The following is a 27,433-nucleotide window of genomic DNA, read 5'->3' as shown; positions in this document are numbered from 1 at the left end:
CAATGCTCCCATCTGTTATTTGGCTGCCTGGGCTGGGTGTGCAGGGCAGCAGTTGTGGGGCAGAGGCTGTTGGTGTGGCCTCAGCCTCACACCAATGCCCCTCGTACCTGTGGGGCTCTTTGTGTTCTCAGGCACCACATGCCTTTGTCTCATCATTGTTCTGTTGAAATATTGGGACTTTGGGGTGGTTTTTATTGTTGTTTCCAGTTCCTTTCTAACCAAAACGTAAAGATGTAAGGTCTGTGTGCTTCGTAGTCAGCTATTTTTTGAAAAATTACCACCTGTTGCACTGATATTTCCATACACAATGTAAACCTAATTTACACAGAATAGCTGTGCTGCACGTTTAGTAGCCTCTGTTTTTAATTCTGCTTCTTAAATTCTGATGGAATTAATGAGAACCAAGTTACTCATAGAGCTCTGTTCTTCTAGAAATGACGGCTGTTACTGCAGGCAACGTGAACTTCAGATGGGACCCCAAAAGCCTGGAGATCAGAACGCTGGCAGTTGAGAGGCTGCTCGAGCCTCTTGTTACACAGGTAATGGAGAAAAAAGGTGGGGAGCAGCCTTCGTGGGGGTGGTTACCTGTTTTGATGTGCTGTTTCAGTCAAGTAACTCAGAACTTCAAGAACACTGCAAACCCAGGGAAGGGGAGGAAGGTGGAAATTTTTTATTTTAGCAGTTATTGGACTCAGCTCTGTGCTTCCTCCGTGCATGTTTAGATGCAGCATTTCAGTTAGAGAGGCAGAAATGCACTTCAGTAATTGATGTTCCATTGCTGATATGCTGCTTCTCACCTCTATTTTGGGTGGTTTGTTGCTGATCTGTTGTGTATTTACAAAGCTTTGTTGGGTCGCTGAGGAACTGATACTGAGGAGTAACAAAAGCCCCTTGCCACGACACTGTTAGTGCTTGCTAAAAGGAAGGTCTCCTAAGTTTGCTTTGAGATTCTGGAGGGGACTCTAAATATAGATGAAGAGATTCAGATAAATGGTGAAATTCCTGATGAATTATTTTATTTCAAAGCAATGAGGCAACACTTCCCTGCTCCCTGTGAAGGGATGATTGCAAGCTATCCATAGCAGCCTGATGTTTGTATTGTGTTCCTGAGTAAAATGCACAGAAAAGTATAGAAAGACTACAGCAAGTCTTGGGAATGTAATCTGCATCTTTGGGGCTTTTTAAAGGTTCTTAGCAAGCAATCTTTCAGACCTAGTAAAGTTCTCTGGAGAGACTCAACTCATGCTTCTAGTGTTGTTCTCCTGAACTGCAGAGATGTTCACATTACGATATAAACTGGACACAACCTGAGCAAAGCACAAACTGAAGCGGTGAAGTTCTGTTTCCCATGTGCATGTCCCTTTCATTGCTGTGCTGTAGTCTGTGCTTCAGAAAGAGCTTACCACTCGTTCCCTGCAGGTGCACAGCTGGGCTGCAGGGTGGTTGCTGTATAGCTCTGGAGCTGGGGAGTTACTGATGGAGTCTTTCCTTATTAGAAATAGTTCTAGTTTGGAGAACTTCACTGAGCAAAGGACCTTTCTGGCCAAGTTCATTGTCTGTAACCTATTTCTAAAGTAGCACAGCAGGCAGTACTGGCAATCCCAAATTTCATGAATGATGAGACTGGCAAAACACAGAGAGGAAAGTTGAGTAAATTGCCTTGCTGCAACTAGCTTTTTATTTGTAGTACATGATGAATTGAGGCTACTGGATACGAATGCTTTCCATTAGAAAGAGCAGCAGTACTCCCAGCAGATGGTTTTACCTCTCTGAATCAACGTGAACCAACCTACTGAGAAGATGGATTCAGCTCTGAGGACCTTCATGTCAGCAGTCCTTGGGCTTTCCAGAGCATTAATTTTTTTAGCATTGTAATTTAATGTCCTTTCAAATAGCTTTGTATGAAATTTGCTAGACTTTGCTAGGGAAGAAGGGGGGTGGTGGGGTAGGAAGCAACTGAAAACTTGTGTGTGGGTTTTGTGACATTGATATGCTTTGGATTGATGGTTTGATCTTGATCCTGAGCTAATGGAGTACCTGATGGTCATCAGACTGGAGGGAACCCTGCTCCAGCAGGGCTTCAGTCTAAAATAGAGAACTTGGAAGCATTCATTGGTTTCAGGAGGACTGTGAACATTTGTTTTGAGTTGCTTTAGAGAAGTAGTTAGTTCTAAGAAGTATTCTGCTGCATTCCTAATTGTCGGGCTGTAATATTCTCTGGTTTTGATTGAAAAGCTGCTGTGTTGCTAGATTTCTCATGGCTTCAGCCTTGTTTTGAGTTTTTCTACATCTGGAGGACTACCGCAAGCTACCTTCAAGTTGGTTCCTGTGTGTGTGCTGCCAAATAACTCTGGCCTGTTGGTGAGATTGCAGTTTATCAAGGATACAAATAGAAATCAAATGTTAAAATTTTCAGGTCTGCTGATGCTTCTGAAGAATCTCTGAGCAGCTCAGCTGAATTTATAAAGCTCCTTTAATGAACCAAAAAGCGTGGTAATGTTTAAAGAGAAGTGAAATAATGCTTGTTTGCAAATCTAACCTTTGGAGCTGACAGTAGAGCAAGTATTACAAATATGGTATTTAAAACACGTGCGTGACCTTGCTGTCAGGCTGATAAAGCTCTAACTTTTTCCTCTTCCATTTGTACCTTTAGGTTACAACATTGGTTAACACCAGTAACAAGGGGCCCTCTAATAAAAAGCGAGGCCGCTCTAAGAAGGCCCATGTTTTGGCTGCCTCAGTTGAACAAGCAACAGAGAATTTCTTGGACAAAGGAGATAAAATTGCAAAAGAGAGCCAGTTCCTTAAAGAGGAGCTGGTGGCAGCTGTGGAAGATGTTCGCAAACAAGGTAAGAGCTTTTAGAGCTGGATTATTTTTATAGCAAGCAGAAATGTTTCTGTTTCTCTCTGCTGTTATTCCTAATGATTTTACTCATCTACTTGTGTGGATTATCAGCTTGCCTAGCTTGCTTCCTCTAGCAGAAACATTAACTGGGCAGATTTGGAAATCAGGTGTCCCACGTAGAGATTAAGAGGAGAGACAAAGGCTGAGGCATTGAGGAGTGTAAAAAAACCTCAATTTAGGCTGAAAAGTAACCTTCCTCCCTGTAAACCACCAGCTATAAATGTTAGGAAACCACGTCTCAGATACTTGTCAATAACTTCCCCAAAACTTGGGTGTGATTAAAACAGCACTGTGGGAAGAAGAGCTGAATACTGACTTAGAACTAAACGTCTTGAATATGCAAAATGTAAGCAGTGACAAACAGGATGCAAGGACCTTGATTAAATATTCCAGACTTCCTCCTCCGCATCTAGTGTTGATTTTTATCATTTTCCTTGTTGCTTTTCTTGCAGGTCTTTTCAAAGAAAACCTATGGAGCTGGCTTACTCTAAAATATGCACTAGTAAATGTTGTTCCTCATAAATCATTTATCATTCTTCCAGTCATGAGCCTTTTCTATGCTTCAGTGAAACCCAGTCAACTGGTATTAATGGTGGCTGCTGCTGCAAAAAAAAAAAAAAAAAAAAAAACTAACAAAAACTCATTAGCATTAATTACTTGTTTGTAGCTGAAGTTGCACAGTGATGAAATATTAGTTGAAAATGGTTTCAGTTCTGGACGAGCCTAGTTGACAGGCCGAAGAAAGATCCATATAAGAAGGCTGTGGTGTAAAGGGCTAATTGAGTTGACTTAATAACAGTAGACAACAGCAAGAGACCCTGTTGTCCTGAAGGCTTTTAATTTGTAGTTGCTTGCTTGATTGTTGCTCGGTACTGGGAGTCAGAGTTCATCTGTGAGTATCTTCACATCACTCCTAGTGATGTTGGTGTGTGAGGGAGTTGTGCTTGATCTTTGGGAAAGCAAAATTGCATTGTCTGAATTATTGTTTGCATATTGCAGTGAGAAGCTAGTAAAGACTGATGCAGGAGGCTTCAGTATGAGCCTCACTTCTTTCTTGTTTGAGACGAGGCAAGCCTGATGCCCAGACTTCCTGCTGATTGCTCTTTGGCAAAGGAGGTAGAGTTCAGAGCTGAGAGATGCTGGAGAAAAAGTAGTTCTACCAGAATATTGTTTTGCTGCTTCTTTATTTTGTGCTACCTGTGGCTTGCATGAAGCTTGGTGCACAGGGAAAACAGCTGCATCTGTTTTCAGAAGCTGTGTGAATAAGCATTAGATCTAAAGATACAGCTGAATACAACCACTGCCCACAGCAGTCTGTGGGCATGCAGTCATCTCGTGGGGCAGCACTGTGGGGCTGAGGCCTGTGTCCCTGGTGTGATGGCAGTGCCTGGGCAGCCAGAGCAGAGCAACTCATCAGAAAGAAATGGAGCCTTACAGGTAATCAGAAGCAAATGGTGGAAAATGAGATGCGACAGACTGTGGAAGTGAGGGTTATTGTTGCCCTGCCCAGGGGTCTGTGTTGGGAGGGTTGCACTTCAGCAGTACGTATGATAGGAGATAAGAGATTTGCAGAATACACACAGACTCTGCACTTCAGAAGTGCTTCTAGTGGTGTGATAGACCAGTTGAGTTCATACACTGGAGAAATGACAGTGGGGCAGTTAACCCATGCCTGCCAGTGCTTACGGCACTGGGCTGATGCCCGTAGTAATACACTCCAGCTTTTGGTCAGCCCTGAAGCAGTCAGGCAGCTGGACTCGGTGATCTTTGTAGGTGCCATCCAATTGAGCTCATGTGTTCTGAAGTGTCTGCTTAGCAATGCTTTTGGGTGCTGGCACATTTGTATGCCATTTGCAATGGGAGGCAAAAAGCAGAGAGGAGAGCCTGGGTGCCTGGGTCAGCAGCAGGGCGATGGCGAAGCAGCTGTGTCTGTGGAGGCAGCAGTAGGATTATAGATGTGTAGCCCAATTTATCTTCAGCAGAAGACAGGAAAATAGAATTAATAATGCCTCTATTTAGAATAGGGAGAGGTTTAGATACCGTAATAAAAAGAGATGAATGAATCTGGACAGAGGTTATGAAGATGATTGGAACAATAGATAACTTGTCTCATCAGAGAAAATTAAATTTTTTTTTTTTAGCCCAGCAAGAAGATTGAGGGGGGTACATGATTTTAGTGAGCACGTATTCATAAAATCTATTTGTTGGGGGTAAAAACAAAGAAGTGGAAAGAGCTATTTAGAATGAAGGATAGTATGGCTACATACTAAATCAGTGTAAGTGGATCACTTCAGAGTCTTCCTGATTTTAGAATGGAAGAATAAATTACAACTTGCTTAAAATATTAAACAGCTTCACAGAGTATCCCAAAGTAGGATTTCAGACCGTGTAAGGCTATGGACTTCTGACTTCTTTTAAAGCAGTAAAACATCTTAAAAGAAAAACGTTAGTGGAAATAAAACTGCAGTGTTTTTCAGCTTGAGGTGAGTGTCTGCAGCTTGAGGTGGCAGCCCTGTGGGTGCTGTTGGAGGTGTCAGGAAACCAGCAGGATATCTACCCACGTGCTTGGTGCTAAGATGGGCTGTGAGCTCTGTGGTCAAGAAGGAAGCTTCTGTCGGGTTGTGCTGCCCGGGCTACTCCTGTTGTGCCATGCTGGCTGTGGTGTGCTGCCTCTGTGTATTGCTGTGGATCCTCACGCTATGCTGCATTTCTTCCAGTGCTATTTTTACATTGAAGAGCAAACATTAAAGCTTAAAATTAGAAAGCATAAAGCCGTGTGTAGGGTTTGAGGTAAGAGAATGGGTAGTCGTAGGAACCCTGTGGGTTTTGTTTGTTCCATGGTTGCATTGCAGGGCAGTGCACGCACAGATTCAGCGTGGTTTCTCTCAGCCCTATGCTTGAGTGAATTTTTCTCCAAAACTGAACAGTGGGGCAAATTATGTAAGCATAAGAAAGGTGTCTTTTTTTCCTTTTAGCTGTACTTCACACGAGATGCACAGCTTAAGGGTTTCAGAAGAACAGAAGGAAGCCAGCTGCACAAATAGCATAGTTAAACACTGAATTCTTCTTGGAAAACTCAACTTTACAAGTCTATTGTGACCAATTAGCTTAATTTCTTGAAAGACTATGGAGTTCTTGCTTGTTCTCCTGCAAGAAAAACATTTTAGGATAGTGCCTCTTGTTGTACTGAAGTAATTCCCCAGCCCAGGACTAGAGACCTTTGAAAAGCTAGAAGCAAAGGGAGCTCCGAGACAGCTCTTGGCAGGCTGCAGATGAGTGTTATATGTGGCATATGGATTTAACTGAAGGTACAATTGGAAGAATTAACAATTTTTTTGTTTCCCTAAGCATCAGTTCCCCATATTCATGTGGCAAAAAGAAATCTGAAATACGGGCTTCTATGAAGAATCAATGAGTGTCTGCTGGAGTGCATCAGGGGCTGTGTCCTTCAAAGCAGGAAGCCAGGGCAGCCCACCGTGCCCACCATGGAAGGCAGCGAAGGTGGCAGCAGTGGAAGGGAAGCACTCTGTATGTGCAGTAATGCAGTGTTCAGGCTCTGGTTTTATCCTTGCCATCGTTTGGCAGTAAACAGGGGGCTCTGTGGAGGTGAGTTGGTGCCATGCACAGACAGAGGTCTAGGAGACAGCAAGCAGCGAGTGCAGAATCACAGGATGGGACCGCTGACGTCTACCTAGGCAAAGGCATAGCCTGTCACACTGGAGTCTGCCAGGTCTGTGAAATGGCTCTGAAATGGTCAGGAAGAGTATGCAGGAAAGGGCACGCTGATAGCTTTTCTTGTATTTCTGATAGCGAGGGTGAAGCAGCCTGGAGACAGGCTTTAATCTGCAGGGTGCTGAAGGGCTCGAGAAGATGGGCATGAATTTGCAGCTTGAAGGAAAGAAAAAAAAGAAAGTCAGTGCCTGTGTGTCCCCTAAATGCACGTAGGTCTCCCCTGCCTGCCTCCTCTGCTCTGCTCTGCTCTGCTCAGCCAGTGCTCACGCATAGCAAGCCTCTTCTGTCATGGTCATCGTGCAGTGTGCTGCTGAGGAGGATTAATAGTGCTGTCTGAGAGTGCTGTCAGACCCTGTGGGCATGGTGGGAATGAGACTAGAAAATGGGTAATTTTCTTTTGATGGACTAAAATCTTAATATTTCTGAAATGGGCTTTGTTCCATTAGATTTAATTGAATTCTTAGTATTTTATTGACAAGATCATAGTGTGGCTACCACTGCCTCTTCTTTTCTTGGTTCTTTTATTATCTTTCCCTTATAGTATCTAGTGAAAAATCTGAGGTGATATTGGAAAAACAGATTACTCCTATAAGAATTCATATCAGCTGTATAATCTGAGTTGCAGTCTGACAGTTTCGCGGTGTATATCTTTAACTCTTAAATCCCACTTTCAGGCTGCTTTCTTACCTCTGGCTCAGGTTTGAAAATGAGAAGATTACACTGCATCGAACTTGAACTCCTAATGTACAGCACTTGCAGTAGCAGTGCAGAAGCTGGGGCAGGGTTCCCTTCCGCCCTTTGGATCTGGTTGCAATAACCACACCTGCTGAGGCTTCTTTATCAGAGCTCTGGAAGTTAGCTGTCTTTAATTCATAGGGAAAAAAAAATACAAATGCAACAATTTTTGAATTTAATCTTTCATTAATTCGGTGAAGCCAGTTATCTTTTGACACTCTGACAAGCTGTTTGAAACTTACTAAATCTTTAAAATCTCTCATTAAAGTAAAAGGGAAGAGCATTTCATTTCAGGACTGGCATGTAAGGTGGTGATTTAAGCGACGGGAGGAAGATTATCTTATTTTTTAGCCTCATTTAGTGATTTCTGAAGTTTGAGCAAACTGAATGGCCATCTCCAGGTTGTTTTGAATAGGAAACTGGTGAAAATAATGTCGTCTTTCCTTAGAGAGAAGGGGAGAGAGGGGAAGAAAGTGAGAATTTTACATATAAATGAGGGAGGGAATATGCCAGAACCAAGCTCATGACAAATATATCTTAAATCCTAAAATGAGGTTATTCATCGATTTATTTATTTATTTTCTTGTGGTAAAATGAATGTCACTATTATTTGTCTCTTCTAGAATAAATAGTCATGTCAGCTACATAATTTCATAATCTCATGGCTCGTCGTTTCCTAGCACTGGAGGAATATTGTCCTTCACCCATGTGAAAAACTGTGGCTCTTAATGCTTGTTAAAGTAATGAGTCATACCCTCAAAAAGTTGGGTAGGAGATAGTTGTAGATTGATGCTTATAGCTGGTCTGTACTTGCACAGCGGGTTTGTCATATGTCACAGTGCTGAAGTAGTGCATTTTTTATCTTAAAATGTAGTATGCCATTCTTGGAAGTATTTAAGATGATGGAAGGATGTTGCACAGGAGGGAGCATCTGAACAGAACAGAGTGTCTGTGTGTGGTTGCTCGGACAGCGTGGTGGCTGTGCTGGAAACTCTTCCAGGGCAAGCATGTGATGGTTAACCTCAGGCCCTCTGCTTGGAGGGGACTTCTGAGTGGTTAAAGTGTGTTTCCCATCTGGGGTTGTGCCCCTGTTTGCTTAGATGGGAGTGGGTTATGAGCAGGGTCAAGCCACGACATCACCGTGGGATTCACGTGCCGTCAAAATGCCTCTCCCAGCGCTGTTTGGTGGTGGAGTCACTGAGCTGAAGCACTATTTGAGGTTCTTTTCCCATCTGTGAGAAATGTGCTGTTTATGTTCTGGCACTTGGCCAGATGGACATCTCTCATACAGGTTTGGGAAGCCTCTGCCATGGCGCTCAGCCACGAATCGGAATGCTTTTCTGGTCGTCTCCGATTGCCCACAGATCCATGACCTTGAGCACCCAGTGTTTTCTAGACGATATCCTAGCTGTTCTCCAAATATTTCCAAAATGCAAAGAGGTCAAAGAGCAGCAGTGTGGATTCCAGACCTAGTCGCTGTGTGGGAATTGAGCTTGTAGAAGCAAAGTGCTGCCCTTGAAAGGGGGGTTAAAAAAAAAAAAAAGGCTGTTTTTTATTCCTCTGAATATATGCGGGAATTAAAGCTTCTGGATGAATTTTTGTAGCTGTTCAAAGCAGCTTTTGCTTTCATAGTTCTCCTGTTGCACTGTTACTGTCTGAAATCCAGATCCTCTCCTGCAGCAGATGCAGCCCCACAGGCTATGAAATGCTGGAGCGTGTCAGGAGGCAGAGCCTTGCCCTGCGTGCAGACTGCGGCACAGCCGGCCAGGTCCTGGCTCCCAGTTGTTTACAGCCCCACGAGCTGTGGTTCTTTTCTCTGTGCTTACAGCATGTTGTGCTGCCTTCTGCTTGAAAACACTGTCATCCATGGGGTAACCATACAGTTCTGCGTGTAACAGCAGTGCCACTTGTATTTGCCTCTCCAGAGAACTGTGGTGTACCGATGCACCTGCCTAGTTTGAACTAGGGAGCAAAGTGTGGTTTCTGAACCCTTCTTCCCTCCTGCACCACTTGCACAGTTCTGTGATGACCATGCCTGGAGGCAGCAGAAATGCTAGCTATGTTTAAGCAAATGCTTTTTGTTGTCACAGCGCAGACTGTCTCTCCCAGGAATGCTTACGCCCTGAAAGAAATGCTGTGACAATTAATTATGTGGGGCCATCTCCTCTTGCAGGTGACCTGATGAAGAGTGCCTCGGGGGAGTTTGCTGATGACCCCTGCTCCTCGGTGAAGCGTGGCAACATGGTGCGAGCGGCGCGTGCCCTGCTCTCTGCCGTGACTCGGCTGCTGATCCTGGCGGACATGGCAGACGTCTACAAGCTGCTGGTTCAACTGAAAGTAGTAAGTGCAGGCCTGAGCTGAGCCTGGCGTGCTGCACGGAGCCCGGAGCTCTCACGCACAGTGGCTTGCCTCAGGAGCACTGAGATTTGGATGACTTTTACTGTACAACTGATGAGTGTAAAAACAACCAGCAGACACTGTCAGTAGCTTTTGATGCTGTGTTGCACTTCATTCTCAACTTTAGTGTTGAGAATAATGCACCATGGCCTGTAAACTGCAGGTGATGATCTTTTAATCATAAAGAAACATTTTGGTTTTCTCATTGACTTCTACTCTCTTGTTGCTAGCAGATATGACTAGCTATTAGTAGAAACAGTTAGCTTCAGTGAACTAAATAAAAATGAATGTGATTAAAAAAACTTATATATGGGTATATTTTTGCAAATAGGAGGTGAGTGGTTTGTGCACAACTTGAGATGCAGTGAGGCTCAGTATTGGGCTGGCTTCAGCTCGGGTTTGAGGTTCTGTTCTTGGCAGCCACAGCTCCACCAGGGCCTGGGCTCTTCCAGTTATGTGTTCTCAGCAGTCCCTGGTAGCTGATGACTATAAAAGAGCAGCTAAGCTTGAGGTATAGTTAGCCTTGGCATATCTCTCTCCTAAAAAGAAGATATATATAAATAAAGGGAAGGAGAGGAAAATCGCTTTGTCTGGTTTGGAACATATTCTGAATAGGTTTGTGAACTGTGAACTATATTACTTGGGGAAAAAAAATACATGAATATATATTCTTTTAGGTAGAAGAAGGTATCTTGAAATTAAGGAATGCTGGCACTGAGCAGGACCTGGGTATCCAGTACAAAGCCCTCAAACCGGAAGTGGACAAACTTAACATAATGGCAGCCAAAAGACAGCAGGTATAGTGATGTCAGTTCTTACTTCTGTATGATGTTTCTTATTTTTCTTCAAAACAAGAAAATAAGGCAGCCTTGCTGCTCTGGAGGGCTACCTGTCGCTTCTACTAATTTATTCTTTTTACTTTTTGTTATGGAATACTTTGTCTTGCACTCGGTGATGCTTAGGAAGCTGAATGGCACTTGCCTGGTAAGCAGAAAATCTGCTCAGCTATAAAACACCGCTTCTGACTGAGGTTTCCTTGATAGCATTTGTTTATGTTAATGCTTTAGTACCTTTGTGAAATGCTGCTTCTATAGAATTGCACTGGTGCGTGTCAAGACATCCCATTTTGAAGCAGTGGAGGTATGGGTAAGGAAGGACTGGGACATAGTGTCTAGTGTCCTCACCACAAGACCGCGCTGCCTGCGTGGCTCACGGCAGTGTCATGGCTGGGGTAGGATTACAGCTCTTTCCAAGGCAGCAGTGTGGCATGCCAAGGCTGGTCTTGCACTGAAATGCCCATTTGAGGAGGGTTTTAAGTCCTGTGCTTTGTGTATGTTGTGTATTTGCATAGCTAGTGCTTACCTTCAGTTGCATGTAGAACTTGTTTTTGTACAACATCACTGTTGTGACTCATTCCTATGTAAGGTAAGTCTTAAGAGAAAAGTGTAGGCAGTGTGATTTATCTGAAATAGCGTAATTTTTATAGGCTGCATTTTTGTTCTGCTGATCTATACAAACCCAAACTGTTTATGCACCTGTAACGCTACTTGTTTTCGTGCATGGATTTATCTTTGAAAATAAACTGGGAACAGTTTTAAATGGATTGCTGGTTGGTTATGTATCTAGAATCTGATTGCAGTAAATGGGAATGGGGTTGTGATGGCAATACAATAAATGTCCTTTAACTGCTTTGTGATGGATTGTTTTACACTATGGGAAGTGGTTGTGTTAAATCTGTAAATCTGTAAGCCTGCTTGGAGTGCCCTCGCTGCTTAGCGTGTGTCTTACAGAGGTCATGCATTACTCATTCATTTTGAAGACTGCCAGATTATATTTTTTTTTCTGTTGGTAAAGCAGCCCACTTCTTCATTCTCATCACCTCTCTGTAAGGCTTAAGAGGTAACTTTAAAGTGTTCGTGCTGCTAATAATTGCATTACTTCTTCCTTTTTATAAACTCTGCTGTTAGTGTTGGACTCAGAAGCTCTCTCCATTCATAGTACTTAGATTCCAAAGCAGAGATGATGATGCTTTAAAGAATTGCAGCAGTGAGTATTTGTGAAAGGACCTGTGGGCTCACTCAATCTGAAGTTAGTAATAATTATAGTCATTGGATTAATTTTCTCCATTTGGAGATGAACAAGAAGTTGAGTGATACTCTTGTTCTTCTGAAATGAAGCACATGAGTCTCTAGGGAAGTGAACTCCCTCCTCTAGGTGTGATTAAAGAAAACACGCTAGTTCTGCGTATTGGAGTTTAATTTAAGGTCCGACTTCTCAGCTGCAAAATTCATGACGTAGTTCCCGTGGTTGAGCTGCTCCACGCAGAACAAGCATATGAATTTCTCATGGAATATCTCTGTGCTAGTTGCACAAATTCATTGGATTAATTACTTTTGAAAGAGAGCCAGACAGCTAATGTCAGTGATTGTCAGAGATTACCTCTCCTTTTTTTCTTCCTCTTGCTAAATGATGCTTGTCACTTATCTCTTGGCATCTTAAAGCACATACAGAGAAGTGAGGTCACAGCTTGAGTTCTCGAAATGTAGCGGTATCATCTTTCAGAATGCTGGTCCTTTACCGTGGCAAGGAGCAAGCATGTCTTGGATTTTGAAATGTGGAGCTGTGAATTGCCCTCTAATACTACTTTTATTTGAGTTTTTATGGAGCTGTTGTGTTCTAAGATTAGTTGAGCTATTAATAATAGGAATATGGGGTAAGCTCAAGGTTGAATTAGACTTGAACGTACTAGGCAGAGAATCTGCCTGTCTCTCGAAGATGCGGGAAGGCAGTATTTGGATTATATGTGGGGGCTGTTTTCAATTGCTTCTTTCTTTAATTTTCCTAATAGGAATTGAAAGATGTGGGTCACCGTGATCAGATGGCGGCAGCCAGAGGAATCCTGCAGAAGAACGTTCCTATTCTCTACACTGCATCTCAGGCCTGTCTGCAGCACCCTGATGTAGCTGCGTACAAAGCTAACCGGGACTTGATCTACAAACAGCTTCAGCAGGCAGTCACAGGCATCTCAAATGCAGCTCAAGCAACTGCATCAGATGACGCTGCCCAGCAGCAGGGTGGAGGTGGAGAGCTGGCTTATGCTCTGAACAATTTTGATGTAAGTTATGAACCTATACATACAAAGTGGCAATTCCAACTATTGTGTTTGCTTACCTGGTTTACGAGCAACATCTTTTGTTTGTTACCTGAAAAAATCACTTCCTACTGCAATATTGTAGGTCCCAGGTGAATCAGGCTTTTATTTTTTTCCAGAATTGGCTCTTTCAAAACTAGGACTGATAAAATATAGAAAGGAGAAGTGCAGTTCTCTGTGATTGATGGCTGTCAGCTTAAACTAACTCAAACATAGCTGTTAGCCTACTGATGTAAGCCCTTGGTTTATTTGAAGTTGATTATTTCATTATATTTTTATGTAATTTATTTGTGTAGGTAACAGAAATGACTTGTTAAAAGTGAATAATGTATTGGGAATTACCCTGAACTACCTATTGGGAAGAGCGTAGAGTGAGAAGCTCAACGTGATATCTAGTTGGGAATGAAGTCACTTCAAACCAATGTGTTGTGTTGATCTGTCATTATCTTGCATTCCATAAGTTACCAAGGATAGCCATACGTTTTTACTGAGAATACTTTCCTTCTGAAGCCAGTATTCTGTGTCTACTGCTGATCCAGATCAGTCTGAGAATTTTAAACACCTTGGAACTAGTTTCCCTCTAAAACTTTTTTGATATCACAAGACTGTCAGTCAGAAACGCTCCGTACTTTTTTGCCAAATATTGTTCACCTTTTCCTCTTTTGCTCTTGCCACCCCTGCTCCTCTATATTACTTTCTTCCATATTTCTTAACTTCTTTTAACATCTCCCTGAAGGATAAAATACTATTTGAGGTTTTCCCTGTACTGAATATGAAACCTTTCTGTGTCATCTCTTGGGTTACAAGAGGACATCGTGGTTATCTTGATCTTTGTGACAGATTTCAGTTTTAAATCTATCTTAAATTCTGTCAGTTGTACATTCAGCTACATGTGTTTGAAGAACGTGCGTTGGGTTAACACCCAGAGGATCACAGGTTCAATCAGATCTGTAGGACAGGAAGGCAGTTTTAGTAGCAGCACACGATGCTGAGGACTGGCTCTGGTATGTAGAATTGAAAAACATGTCTGTTCCAATTTGTATACTGGCTAATCTTGCTCAAACCATTTAATATGATTTGTGATATGTGCTCGTATTTTAATGTGAGCTCTCTAATATATGGCCAGAGACTTCCTAAGTGTTGCAGCTTGCATTGAGCTTCTGAGCTTTTAGTTTCACACAGTGTGACTCACCAAAGCAGCAGGGCTTGTTCAGCAGGCCAGCCTGAATGGGCATTGTGCACCATGGCTTTGTCTGCTCGGCCTCACCAAGGGAGACAGACAAAACAAATGTGCCCAGGTTTTCTGCAGATGTTATCCCTGCACTTCATTTCCTGTTAACATGTGAGTGTTATTGTGCTCTCTTAATAGAGGTTCTGCACGCTCCTCCCAAATGCTTCCGTGTTTTTGCTGTGATGGTAAAATATTAAATGACTACCAGAAGATAACAAGATAGTGATTATCTCTAGTTTATGTGGTGCAGTTTTGGGGTCGTAGTGTACTGCTGCTTTATGACCCGAGTGGCTAAAATTTTCAGGAAAAATGGGAAACTTAGAACGTGTGCTGTCTAAACCTGCTGTGAAGTCCATGGTTACTCAGCTGGGAGACTAATTGTACTGACATTAATGTTGAAATTAGCTGGCATACAGGCTGATTGTAGAGAATTCCTGTTGCAAAAAGCTTTGGGGCTTCTTTCATAATGAGTTAGCAATGTCTTTCCATCCCATCCCCTTAACTGGGGGAAAACCTATGCAAACCCTAAACAAATCAGTAAACCTTGAACTGGTAAAATTATTTTCCTTAAACTGCAGAACCTGTTTAAATAAGTCGCCCAGAGGTAATCACAAGGTTGTCTATGCTGCACTACTTCTTCCTGATGAACTCTTTGGATGATGATGTTGGCCTCTTGAAAAGTGGATACATCAGTATTGCTTTTTTAGCCTTCAGTTTCTCAATATGACCCATGAATGCTAATAAGCATTCAAAATGAAGCTGTGATAGACTTCTGCCACGAAGAAATCAATTAATATGCTATTATAGTCATTTGTGTCATTCTGTTTGAATTTGAAAATACTGTTGTATTTACCTGTATAATTGCATACTGGTGAAGGACTTGATACACTAGGACAGCAGAGTACTATATATAGGACTAATTTTGGACATTTGTTTTTCTTGGGTTTTTTTTTTTGTTCATGATGAGGTAATTATATCTGACAAGTTTAAATAGCAAAAGCATGTCCGGATTGACATGTAGTTAAGAAGAGTTCTGGGCTTTGAACTTTATTAGTGCTGGCACATTTGATTTTTGCCATTCATATAATGAGACTTCTCGTGGCTGAGTTGGATTTAGCTGTCAAAGCAGTGCAAGAAATGACTAGCATCCTAATGTGCTGGGGAACCTGTTAGCAATTTTATTAAACTACTCAAGAAAATCACTCTCATTGCCAAAATTTTGTTTACTTTTTATGCCTGATCGGGGGGTTGCTGTAAACGTTCATCTTCTTGATGACCTAACAGTAGCTTACTGCTCAGTCTGACTGCTAACTTCTGAAACTGTTATTTTACCAGAAACAAATTATTGTGGATCCATCGACCTTCAGTGAGGAACGTTTTAGGCCTTCCCTGGAAGAGCGCCTGGAGAGCATCATTAGCGGAGCAGCCCTGATGGCTGATTCATCCTGCACACGTGATGACCGACGGGAACGTATAGTTGCAGAGTGTAATGCAGTGCGACAGGCCTTGCAGGATCTGCTTTCAGAATACATGGGGAATGTGAGTATCTTCTGTTCTGTTTGTTTATTTAGTTTCTGTGCTTTTTAACTCTCTGTGATTATCCAGAAAGGGGGAATGAAAGCTGTGGGTCTGAAAGCTGGTGTACTCTGTCCTCAAATAGAACTGGCACAATAACCAGGAGTCTTGAAAGGTTTGTCAGAATGTCAGCCTGGAGGCAGAATCAAGCACATTTAAATCATCTGTGATAATCTTAAGATTGATCTCTTCAGAAACGGTTATCATAGTGTTAACCTTTCAGTACTGCATTTGGTTATAACTCATGCATATTGGTTTGTGTAGAAATCCTATGGCATTAGGCTGTCTTTCCCTGCCATATCAGTTTGCATGAGGTAATTCAGCCTATGAGAAAAGTAGTACTTCTTCACTTTGTTGATGCTTCAAAATTTTAACTTCTTAGCTAAAGTTGTAGATTTTTCAGAATTGAGTTAATTTGCTGTTGCTACTCCATTTAATCAGTAGGGATATACAAAGATAAAGCTGAATACTGAGTTAGAAATTCTGGGAACAGTTTGGTATAAGTGTTGGACTGAGCATCTAGCATTCATACATTACTCTGCATGTAAGCACACAGTATTTGAAGCCTGAGTGTGTTTCTACAGTTGGAAAAAGTGTTATGTCATGTAGATGAGCTGCTTAGTTTGAAGGTGTCATGATATAATGTCAGATGCTGCCTATTTCTTGGCTCAAAAGATTTTAATCTGAATAGCTTTGGCTGTGTTGAGGGTTGAGCTTGGGAAATCATAAGATTGAAACAATGTCAAGTCTAAAATACTCTCACCAAATTCTCTTCTAAAAGTTGTGGAAATTATAGCAATGAAGTAGCTTGTAGCATCATGGCAAGTAAAACTGGCTGAAGAAATCATAATGGGCCAAGGTGAAGCCTGAGGTAAAACATAGTTCAGAGGTATTTTTAGATGGTAGAATTCATTTAGCAGCGCTGCACTTATGCGTGTTACCTTTGAATCTGCTGTTTCTTGGTGGAAGATGCTTCAGGATGAGGTAATGGTGGTCTGAAGCCCTCAGGTGTGGTGCAGGTGTTGTTTGGAGAGCAGAGACATGCAGTGAGTGGCAGGGAAAGAAAAGCAAGAATTCCTGTTCACCAGTGGAAGAGAAGGACAAAGTAATTGAACAAAACTGAAAGACAAGTCCCGTATAGCTGGCAGGCTGAGCCAGGTACTTCATGTAGTCTATCTTAATTGCTTGTGAAAGTAACTTGTGCTCAGCACTGACCTTACATGGAGCTTGAGACCGCAGTGGGGAAGGCAACCGCCGTGCTGTGCCATTTAAGACACCTCTTGGAGCAGAGTGTTTTATTAGCACATGATGCATCTGGAACAGTCCCTCGAACAAATGTGCTGCTGGATTGGATGCAGGCCTATCAGCACAGCAGAGTGCAGCGTCCACCAAATGCAAATGAAAAATACAGAGGAGGTAATGCTCAGTCTCCCACACAAAGGATTTGGTGCATCTCTCTCACTGATGGTTGGTCAATACCTGTGTAAGATTCTAGAGCTTTGAGTTCCTTGGGCCTAAAAGCCTGTCTTGCTTCTCTGTCTGTGTACTGCTGTCTCTGATATGCAAGTTAAAGTAATCATGCCGAGATGGAAAGAATGTATTCCCTATGTTATCTCTTTTAACACATTGTGAAATCAGTGGAGCATACTGAGTTTTTTCAAAGTCACTGCTATGTTACGATTGTAGACAGCGTAGTTGGGAAAATGAGATTAGAAATTCAGTGAAATGGAGTGGAAAAAGCAATAGATAAATTATGGTGAAAATGTGGGTTGATGTGTAAAAATCCATACTGAGGGCAGGAAAAAAATCAGGATGATGAAGCTGAAGAATGAATAGTAGCTTGGGACCTAAACAGCAAAAAAGCCAGGGCTTATCTACAGGAAGAGTAGGGATGTGCTGCTTACAGCCAAGCAGAGGAAATGTCATGGCATATATGTTTGAGGGTACCTGCAGCACAGTACCCAGCCATCTCCTGTTGTGCTTTTTTCCAGTCTGCTTTTGAAGATGGGGATGAATCAGGAATTAAATCTGTTAATTGCACCATGCTTGCAGTGCACTGTAAATCTTGTTTGAGTGGTAGAAAAAGAACTATTTATTGGCCAAGTGTAAAAATTCAAGTACAAGATTGAATGAGGAATATGCTGAAAAGGTTGAAGCACAAGAATGTCTTGAGGCAGGTTCCGTTTTAGTTTTAATGCCTTCTGTTTTAGTGGCTTCTTCTAGCTTCCGGGTTTTCTTTCAGATCTTTGGTAATAAAAAGACTTTTTCCGTAGGTAGCTTATAACTCAAAGTTTAGTGTTTTGGACCCTTGGTTTAACTGTCTCCTTGGGCCTGTCCCTGAGGGTTCTGTAAGTCTGCAAGCATTGCTGGCTGTGTTATGATGTGCAGCAGAAGCTTCTGTTCAAATGCAGTTTTCAGTAATAAAGAAACTGAATCATAGAAGCCCTTGACCCTTGCATTTGCTGGCATGGTGATGAAACTTGTGATTACATCATTAAAAGAAGGGCAAGAGTTGCTTGTTCAGTAGTTCATTATAGAAGTTGTCTCCTTTACTCAGATTGGCGTGCATTTTATTTCCTTTTCCATCTGACTTTTCAAAACAGAAGAATAGCCCAAACTGGTCCAACTAAATTTACATCAAGGCCAGTCTCCTATCTTGACAGCAGTCAATAGCAGATGCCTACAAGAAAGATGACAGTAACAAGGGAGGTATGTAGTTTTCCTTGCCCAAAATAGCTCCCAGATAGTAGTGGACTGTAGCTCAGATAGTTCCAGAACTAACGTTGCTGGCTTTGTTTAATAGCTCTTGACAGACCTTCCTCCAATTAATCTGTCTTGTTTTTCTGAGTTTTTTTATAAACTTTCAGCACCCATAAGCTGGGGAACTCCTTGATAAAGAAAAATAATGATTTTGCACTAATAAGCAGCTTCTTATTTGAAGCAGAGAAGTTGTTTTATTTCAGAAAAGGCCCTGAGCAGCTATCCCCTCCTCACTCTTCCCTGTGCCACTTGGTTCAGAGCCATGCCATCTCCTCTTTCCTGAGCTTGTGTCCTACTTTCATTAGTTGTTTGCCAAGACTGAGACTTTTGACACCACCTCTCAGCTTGGGCTGCTCTCATTACTAACCAGCTTGATGCAGGAGAATGGGATTTGGAGAGGGAATGAGGACTTGATGCCCTTTCCTATCACTTCTGCAGAACTTCCATCAACTGGCTGTAGCCGAGTCCTGGGGGACAACTGTTGGTCAGCAATTGGTGTCTCCTTTCTGAGTCATTCAGAGGGGTCTGAGAGAAGAACCACAGTGTGGCAGTGATCAGAAGGTGTTTCAAGAGTGTAGTTCTGAGTGAAAATGCTAGTGTAGATGCATTTCTCAGTATCCTCCTGAGGCTGGTGTGGGTTTTTAGGTTCTCTCTGAGATGTGGGGACCAGAGCTGCATCTGGTCCATTTGGTCAGTTAGGGATTCAGGCATGCTATTTATTTGTAGAATCATAAACACTCTAGTACAGTGTTGTAGTGCTTTTCTGGGGTTGTTTTGTTGGTTTTTTAATCCCGTACTAATAATGTTTAATATTTGATTTGCTTTGCGATAGCTGCTGAACGCTGAGTTGATGTTGTGATGAAACTGTTACATGAGAATCTAGCTTCTGAGTCATAGGGACAGAGTCTGTTTTTGTGAGTGTAAAGTCAGATGGTATTGTGCATCACTTAATACCTCTTGTCTCTTGAACTTCATCTGTAGGTTTATTAGCTGATGTCTTGATTTATACCCTAAAAATGCCAACTGTTCATCCCTTAATTGTAGCATTCAATTTTCAGAGATTTTTTTTTCTCCTTCATCTTCCATTTTCCCCCAAGGAGAGCTGACTTCCATTATGGCTTTTGCTCGTTTCAGCCTCATGACTCTAATAGGAAATAGTTTCCTTTTTTAAACTAGCACTGCAGATCCCTCCTGGATTCAAATAGCAAACATGAATATCTGAGTGTGATTTTTTTTTTTAACTTTGAATAAGCTTTATTCTTATTGCTAGTGGTGAAAGGCACAGCAAAAGTGAGAAGGCTTAACAAAATTCATTATTGATTCTGACTAGCGTTGTGGAAGCAGAGTAGTCCAAGGTCTTGGATTGGAGTTCAACTGCCTAGAATGCAATAAATTACCTGCCTTAGTTATAGCTGAACTTGTAATATAAATAATCAATGGTGAGAGTCAGATTTTTGTGTGATGTTGCATTTAGGCATTCACGGTGTGTATTTTATTAATTAAATGGAAAAAAAGTTCAAAGTGTGTATGAGTTTAGTTGGATGATGATACCAGTCTTTGAGAAGGGAGGACAGGACTAAGCAATGTGGCTACTTGAATGTTGTTCAAGATCAGTATTACACTAGGAAGAAGACAATAAAAAAGCCAGCATTTAGGGTTCAGGAGTGGGTGCAAAAGATGTTTTTTATTCTATCTTGTTATATATTCTATCTTGTTATAACTTCATGATTTTATGTAGGTAGATGCTGACTGACCCTGGTTTGCCCCTCAAAGAAAATGAATGAAGCTGAATATTTTTGGACAGTGCCACCAATTTATCCTTTGCACTAGCAGAGGTATGATACCTTCCCTAATGCAGAGGGCAGATACAGTGCTTGTTTCTGCTTTTCTGTATTGTACAGGTCTACCCTCTCTTAAATTTATATGCTTGGCTTTCATTCCTAAGTTATATTATCTAGAGTAGTTGAAGTGAATTCATTAAAAAAGAACAGGGAGCTAATTAGTGCTGAAATATTTCTGCATCTTTAAGAAGCAGGTACATAGAATGGAGAAGTAGCAGTATCCACAGAAATTCACAGACTCCTAATAGTGACACTATTGTCTGTGCTGGAGCTCTCCTTGGGCATTATTAGTGTAGGGCATGGACAGCTTGACTTCATCTTAACGACTGTGCTAAATGCGAGAGGCAGAGGAGGTCGTGGCTTTCGAGGTTGGGGTTCCACAGGTTAGAAAGGAGAGTGCAGGATGTCAGCCAGAAGCCGAACCAGAAGCTTTCATTCTGAGCCCTTTGACTATGTTGAACTTGCAAAGATACCAGTCTTGGCTGGTTGACGTGTGAGACTGAAAATAGGGACTACTTTCAGCTTTTGAATTCCCGTTTTTCTTGTTTGGCTTTGTGGGATGTGGATGGTCGGGTTTCTTTCCACGAACACTGCTTTTGAGCCATTAGGCACTAGTGATTGGAGGTACCTGGAAAAGTGCAGAGAAGTCTCATTTTTGAAGTGTATTCTGGACCCCATGAGTCTGTAATGCTTCTAATTACCCTTTGAGATGCACACAAGTAACTCAGACTCGTACTAGTGTAAACTTTGTCAGAAGCTCTAGTTTGGCTAGCATGGAATGTGAACCCAGAGCCCCATTGTGTACAACATGCTCTTGTACAATAAAATCCCTTGTTACTACATTTGGAAACGATAAATCGTATTACATAAAGTAGCTTGACAGGTCCTATTTCAATGGGAATTTTAATGCTTTCATATTATCATTCTGACTGTGTCCTTGGCTGTCTGGATTGCATTAGAGGTGCTTGGCAGCAAATGGAGAAAAACCATTTGGGGGCCAGCTTCAGAGCAGGCATTCCAGGCACAGATTATTTCAGCTGATTTTTCCAGTTTCCATGCTCTGCTTGGCCTCAAGAACCATTGCAGCCTGTGATGAGGGGAGAGATGAGGGGGTGTTGTATTTCTTTAATAATAGATGTCCAACAGTTGCAGAGCACATCTTGAAGGTAAGCGAAGCAGCTGTAGCACAGCTGGCTAAAGGGCCTTGGCTCTCAGGATGCCTAACATGGATATCACTTCTGGTTTTAGACTTGGTGGTCTTGTGTCATGATAAATGCTTGTTTTGGACTTAGTTTCCATGTTTAGTGTGCTTAGGGAAATGCGCTACTCCAAACAAGTGTGCTTGTTTTCCTGGTCGTAATTCCACTGGTTTGCTTTTCTTTCCTCAAGCTTCTTTGAATGTTTCTGGTGCTTGAAGGTGAATGGGCAAGAGATGCCTAGCGTGCACTTATGATTGCGGAGAAGTAATTTTGTCTACAGAACTAACAGTAAAGGGTATTTCTGCCACTGCCACTTGACTTTTAGAATGGGGATGCTTTCGTTATGAATTTGCCTAATAGAAATATTGACCCACAGCTTTGTATTCCCATTAAGGATCCGGGTTTGGAAAGGAATATGTGTAAATTTGCATATGACTATTAAACTTAACGTTCACTTTACCCATGTATTTATTTGGAGGGCCCTTGCACAACCCTTTTAATGAAAGCAGCTGTATCTGTGAAAATGTGTATGTGAATTGAAAATGGCAGACTGATCCATATTTATGATAGATGCTGATAAGAAAAAACAAAACTCTGGCTTGAGATAATCTACCCTTTCTTTTTAATATTGTTTCTGTCAGTTTAAGATGGGTGAATGCTGAAGTGATGGACGTGGCTTGAAAGCCTCTGAATTTTCCTTTCACAGTCTTTGCTGTTCAGCAGAGATGTATGCTGTTCTCTGGGCACTAATTTCCATAGACATTATCAGATTGACAACAGTGCTGCTTTAAGAAAATAAATAAATACTTTCCTGAAGCAATACTGTTTTTTTTGTGGGTTTTTTTGTTTTTTTTTTTTAAGTTGGTAATGCTTACAGGGTGATGTAAATAAGTTAACATGCTTGGAGTGAAGCCTGATGAGAATTTCAGGTGGTGTTCATTAGCTTGTTGTTTTTGAGCCCCAAAAAGGAGCTTCCAGGTTGCTTTCCCATCATCCTGGTTTGGCACTTGACATGGATGGTGCTTTCAGAGGATGTTCTGGGAGCTTTTCTGAGGTGGCAGTATCAGGCCCATTGAAAGAAAAGGAAGAATTTACAAGTTCTGAATGCTTTTTCAGGCCCAAGGCAGCCTTTGCACTGGGCAGTGAAAATGCATTTCTTAAGAACGAGCACAGTTGTCATAATTACCTCCAGGGAAATGCATCCTTAGGGGGGCTCAGCAGAGCTCAAGTGGCACCTGAGGTCTAGTTCCAGGATGGGCTCAGCAGCCTGCTGGTATCATTGCTCTGCTTCCATCCGCTGCCAAACAAGCAGCAAAAACTTTTACAATGGAGTACTTGGACAGCATTTGGGATTCAGTCTAAATTACATTGTGTAGCTGTAATCCACTTGCAGTCCTCACTCGCTTTTCAGTGTTTTTGTTGTAGATTCTTAGCACACGTTAAAAAAGAAGGCTGCTGCCCTTCAAGAGCAGCTAAATTCAGCTGAAGCAGAGCTGCAGGTGAGTGCTGGCTGTGAAGGGGAGAGCTGAGCCATGCAGGTATCTCGTGTGGCCGTGGTGGCTCTGTCCTGCCCACCCTGCTGTCCTGCCCCAGCCCTCAGCTTTGTAATGGCAGAATGGCTGTTTTTCCTTCCCTGTCAGGCATGCTTTCTCCAGTGTTAACAAGTCTGATATCTTCTAATATTATGCAGTGCAGATCCTTTTTAATTTACTTGTTCAGGTGGCCTTTAAGATGGGTGGAAAGAAGGCTTGAAATAAGCGGTGCCCGCTTGTTTGCGTTGCAGCACTCAGCAGCGTTGTGCTTCTGTTGGGCTGTAAACCATTTTACATAAATGTGCATGAATTCTCCTTCAGAGTTTTGTTTTTAGTCCACTTCAGAATTGTACTGTTTAGTATAAAAATATTTGAACTTTATCTGTGTCAGATAATATATTTAGTCAATTTATTCAGTACTACTTGAGTAGTCTCTCAAAATCAGAGTACAGACTGTGTGGTGACTGCTGATCTGTGGATAAACAGCCTCCTAGCCTCCAGCAGGATCATGCTCTCAGTGTGCAGAAGCATTACACACACAACTGGGCTTTCTAATTTCCCTCTTGTTGGATGAAAGGGACGATGGAATTATTGCAAAGCTGGAATACTGTATTTTGTGCATTGGAACAAAATGCTTGCATCTCAAGTCCTTGATTTCCCCTTCTTTCCCGTTAGCCTCGATCTAAATGAAACTACAATAAGTTCTGTCTTTCTACACGATGAGATTCAGAAGGTAACAAAGTTGGAGGACAGTCACTGTGTGCATATGTGATGCTCTGTTGTCTGCTGTCCAGTGAGTTAAGCTCTCTCCTTTTTTTCTTAGCTGTCTGTAGGAAAGTAAAGAGAGATGAAAGCAGCACAGGGATTCACTAGTTTCTGTTCTAGGTGTAGCGCTGAACATCTAGACCGTGCTCTTTGCTCAGTGTGCTTTATCCTGTTCTAACGGGCTGATGCTCTGTAATGCTCACAATGTCTGCTGGAGCTTTACAGCTGCTTTGTCCCGGAAAGTCAACTGAATCAATACAGAATAATTAGCATTTGTGGCTTATCCAAGTAGTGGCAGCCCTCTTGAATGTAAATAAGGGCAGAAGAATGACTTAATCCTCCAGTAGTGTGAGGAAAGGATGAGGGTTAAGCTGTATCTTGAAATGAGGAGAAAAGCTCATCTTGCCTCTGGTTTGCCCAGGACGTGTTCCTTCAGCAGGAGGGACAGGAGATAGAGGCAAATGGGAGGAGGAGCAGCAGAGGAGGGACAGCTTGCACATGCCACGGGTTCATACACTTCTGCTCAACTCTGGTGGCTGTTCACTCAAGAAGTCAGGCAGTCAGGATTATCACTGCTGAATTGCTAGTCTGAAGGTGTAGTCTGAAAGGGTGGTTTCTTCACTATAGCAGTAGCAAAGCTGTGGGCTTTCAGGCCAAGAACTTTCTTGGGGAGGTATGCTAAAAGGTGCATTTTTTCTCATTGCCAATTAGAATGTAAAACCAACAGATGTTTCCCTAGGCGTCAAACCATAAGAGGCAAAGCAGGACATCTGCAAAGTCAGCAGTGCTCAGTGAAAGGGCAGAGTGCCGTCCACTGGAGCCTGTTCTCACAAGTAACTGTGCCTTTAATGGACTGAGTGTGTTTTTCTTTATCCTCTGTGTTTCAGGCTGATCTTAAATGTTGCGTGATGTGCAGCCATTTGTAGATTATTGACTCATCCTGCATATATGTTAACCTTTGACTGTCAAGAAAAATGCTTTTGCCATTCATAGGGTACGCTGCTGCTTCCATATGTGGCCAGAGAAAATGAAAAAGCTTTTCAGCTCTGGCTCTTTTCTGTATGCCTGAGGTGCTGTCATCTGCGTTTTACTGAATATGCTAACTTGAATTGACATTATCAGTTACTTTATAAAACCTGTGGAAAGAGCTTGAAAAATGAAACCTGATAGTACTTAGACAAATAAAAAGGTTTCTGAAAGCAGAGGGTTCTCTTCTGTGTCTCTGACTGTGTGTGTGTGATGTCTCAAGAGCTCGGCATCTCTGGAGCAAAGGAAGCTCAGGAGACGTGGGGGTGTGCAGCGCAGTCATTTGGAGAGCTGAGCTACAGTTCCTGTGGCTGCAGACAAGTTTGTCTTTGCTGTTTGCAGACTGGCTTATTAGTTCAGGCAGGAAAGGTGCTCTGGCAACAGGCAGGTGTCCCTGGAGGGACTTTCTTTGTCCTTTCTGCTTTTTGCTTGCTCCAGATTTTCATTTGCGCTTACCTTTCATCTGCCTGACTTCTGTGGAATACATTTTGGTCTCCTATTTAAGAGATGGGCTCCTTGAAAAATAAAATAGATGTACTTTTTATTGCCTTTGTGATAAATTGATTGAATTTTAGACCATGATTTCCACCTACAAGGGGGGCAGGCACCCTTTTTCAATGCCAAATATAAGATTTTACAATGCAGAGAAGCTGGATGTAGAGGAAACTTAGGGGAGACATTTAATATCTAAAAATGCGCAAAACTTGAAATAATTCTGGTTAATACAAGTTAAATGTACTGATATTATCTTGATATTATCTTTCTTTTCTGAAAGAGTGGTCAGGCACTGGAATGGCCTGCCTAGGGAGGTGGGTGAGGCACCATCCCTAGCGCTGTTCAAGAAGCGTTTAGATGAGGTGCTAAAGGACTTAATTTAGTAGTTGGGTAGAGATAGTGATAGGAGGATGGTTGGACTAGATGATCTTACAGGTCCTTTCCAACCTTATGAACTTATGATGCATGAATGTTGTTGTGTAGTATTTACATTTCTTTGAGAGGAATATGAAAGAATGCTGGGTGATCCTAAAGGACTTCCCGGAGGCATCCCTCATCTATGTGCCTGAGATCTATCTGTATTTTGAAGCTTCTTTCCTCATACCAACTTGTGACCACTTCTTTTGCTGTTTTTCAGGTTCCTGATGTTCATTAGCAGTACTGGTTTATGATGCTTTAAAAAAGAAATTCTGTCTCCTCAGGACTTGTTCGTATGCAGTCCTCAATCTAATGGCAGGAGGTCATGACAGATGTTTCTCTCTTCAGAGCTTCCCAGCAGTGAGTGTCAGTGATAGCCCAAGCCTTACAGTTATCTCCATTTCCTTGGTAGCGTCCTGGTTTTCCACCTAAGCTTGTGCATTGCTTCTAAGAACATGTTAATTTTATTCCAGGCATCTTCAGTAGGAGTCACCACGTGCTACCAAATGTCAGCCATTGCCTCTGCTGCTGTAGAGACAGAGCAGCTGGCCATGTTAAATTGCCCAGGTGGCCTCTGTGTCTGGTTTGAATTCCCTCATTTACTTCTGTTTTTGAAAGGTTTGCCTGTGTGTCTTCTCCACTGTATTATGGCATGCAGGGAGACAGTTCCTGAGCCTCTGGCCAGACCCAGAGTGCTTCTGTTCCTCTGTCAACCTTAGGGCTTATTTCCTCATTCCCACAGCAACTTTGAACCTTCACTTTGAGGAGAACTTTAGAAGAATTGTCATTATTGAGTCATTTCAGGGGAGGAAGGTGACAGGAGAGCTCTGATGTCAAGTAAAAAATAAGGCTGCAGCTCTATCATTTGATACTGTTCCCCTTAAATGCCAAATTGTGAATTTCCTTAGAGGCAGAATGAGTTTTTGGGCACTTCTCCAGGAGTCAAGGAATCCCAATTCTAGAGGTCAGCGGACTGAAAAAAGCCAAGAAAATGAGAAGTTAATGTAGAAATAACTGGAATGAGGTTTAGGTTGGGGAGAGGAAAGTTGAAAGCCTCTCTGTCTTGTACCTGAGCAGTTGACCCTTTTGCAGCTAATGGCTCGTGAGCTGGTCGCATTTCTTCTTGTGGGATATTTTAAATCATTTCTGTAGTTAAGATTTGTGAAGACCCTGCCTTCCTCAAGTGGATGTTCTTGTGCTGAGTTGTAAGAGCCATTGCAAGGCGATGGCAGTTACCAGGCAGCAGATCTCCGTGTACTCCTGCGTGCTGAAATCTCCAAACTTCTCTGCCTTTTATCTTCAGTTGTCTTTGCGGAGCTGTGGGAATATCTCCTGCTGTTATTAGGGAGCATACTCCCTTTCCTGCTCCGTGAAACGAAGGGTACTCTCAGATGGAGCTTAGGAAACCTCTTTGAGAGGGCGGGGCAGGCAGCTTGTATTGCCTCGGAGGGTTCCTGCTCTCATTGCTGCTGGATTAATTTTTTCAGTGTGCTTTATGGCCATCCTCTATGGCTGTGGTTATATGCACTACTTCAGAAGTGGGTAGTACCTAAAGGAAAGCGGCTGTTTCAGTGCCAGGCTGTAGTAAACTGTACATTCAGTTAAAGCTTTTTTCTTGGTATAAAAAGGGGATTTATCCAACTGGTTTTTCAGATCATTATCTGCTTAAGTA

At 42.2% G+C, this 27,433-nt stretch overlaps 1 protein-coding gene across 1 annotated transcript in view; it reads left to right on the top strand.

Moving 5' to 3' along the window:
- Positions 1–434: 434 nt before the first annotated feature.
- The window catches only part of CTNNA1 (catenin alpha 1), a 90,463-nt gene continuing 63,464 nt past the window's right edge, over positions 435–27,433 (top strand). The window contains exons 1-6 of the mRNA XM_065734454.1: positions 435–539; positions 2,654–2,849; positions 9,546–9,712; positions 10,447–10,566; positions 12,618–12,884; positions 15,487–15,690. Of these exons, the coding sequence (XP_065590526.1) occupies positions 435–539; positions 2,654–2,849; positions 9,546–9,712; positions 10,447–10,566; positions 12,618–12,884; positions 15,487–15,690 (1,059 nt within the window). The remainder of the gene's footprint in view (positions 540–2,653; positions 2,850–9,545; positions 9,713–10,446; positions 10,567–12,617; positions 12,885–15,486; positions 15,691–27,433) is intronic.

The sequence above is a fragment of the Cyrtonyx montezumae genome, unplaced genomic scaffold, assembly GCF_038088225.1.
Source record: "Cyrtonyx montezumae isolate F1298 unplaced genomic scaffold, pur_monq_1.0 scaffold_18, whole genome shotgun sequence".
In the NCBI taxonomy this organism is placed as follows: domain Eukaryota; kingdom Metazoa; phylum Chordata; class Aves; order Galliformes; family Odontophoridae; genus Cyrtonyx; species Cyrtonyx montezumae.
The sequence above is the reverse complement of the archived record's forward strand: the minus strand, read 5'-3'. Positions and strand labels throughout refer to the sequence as shown.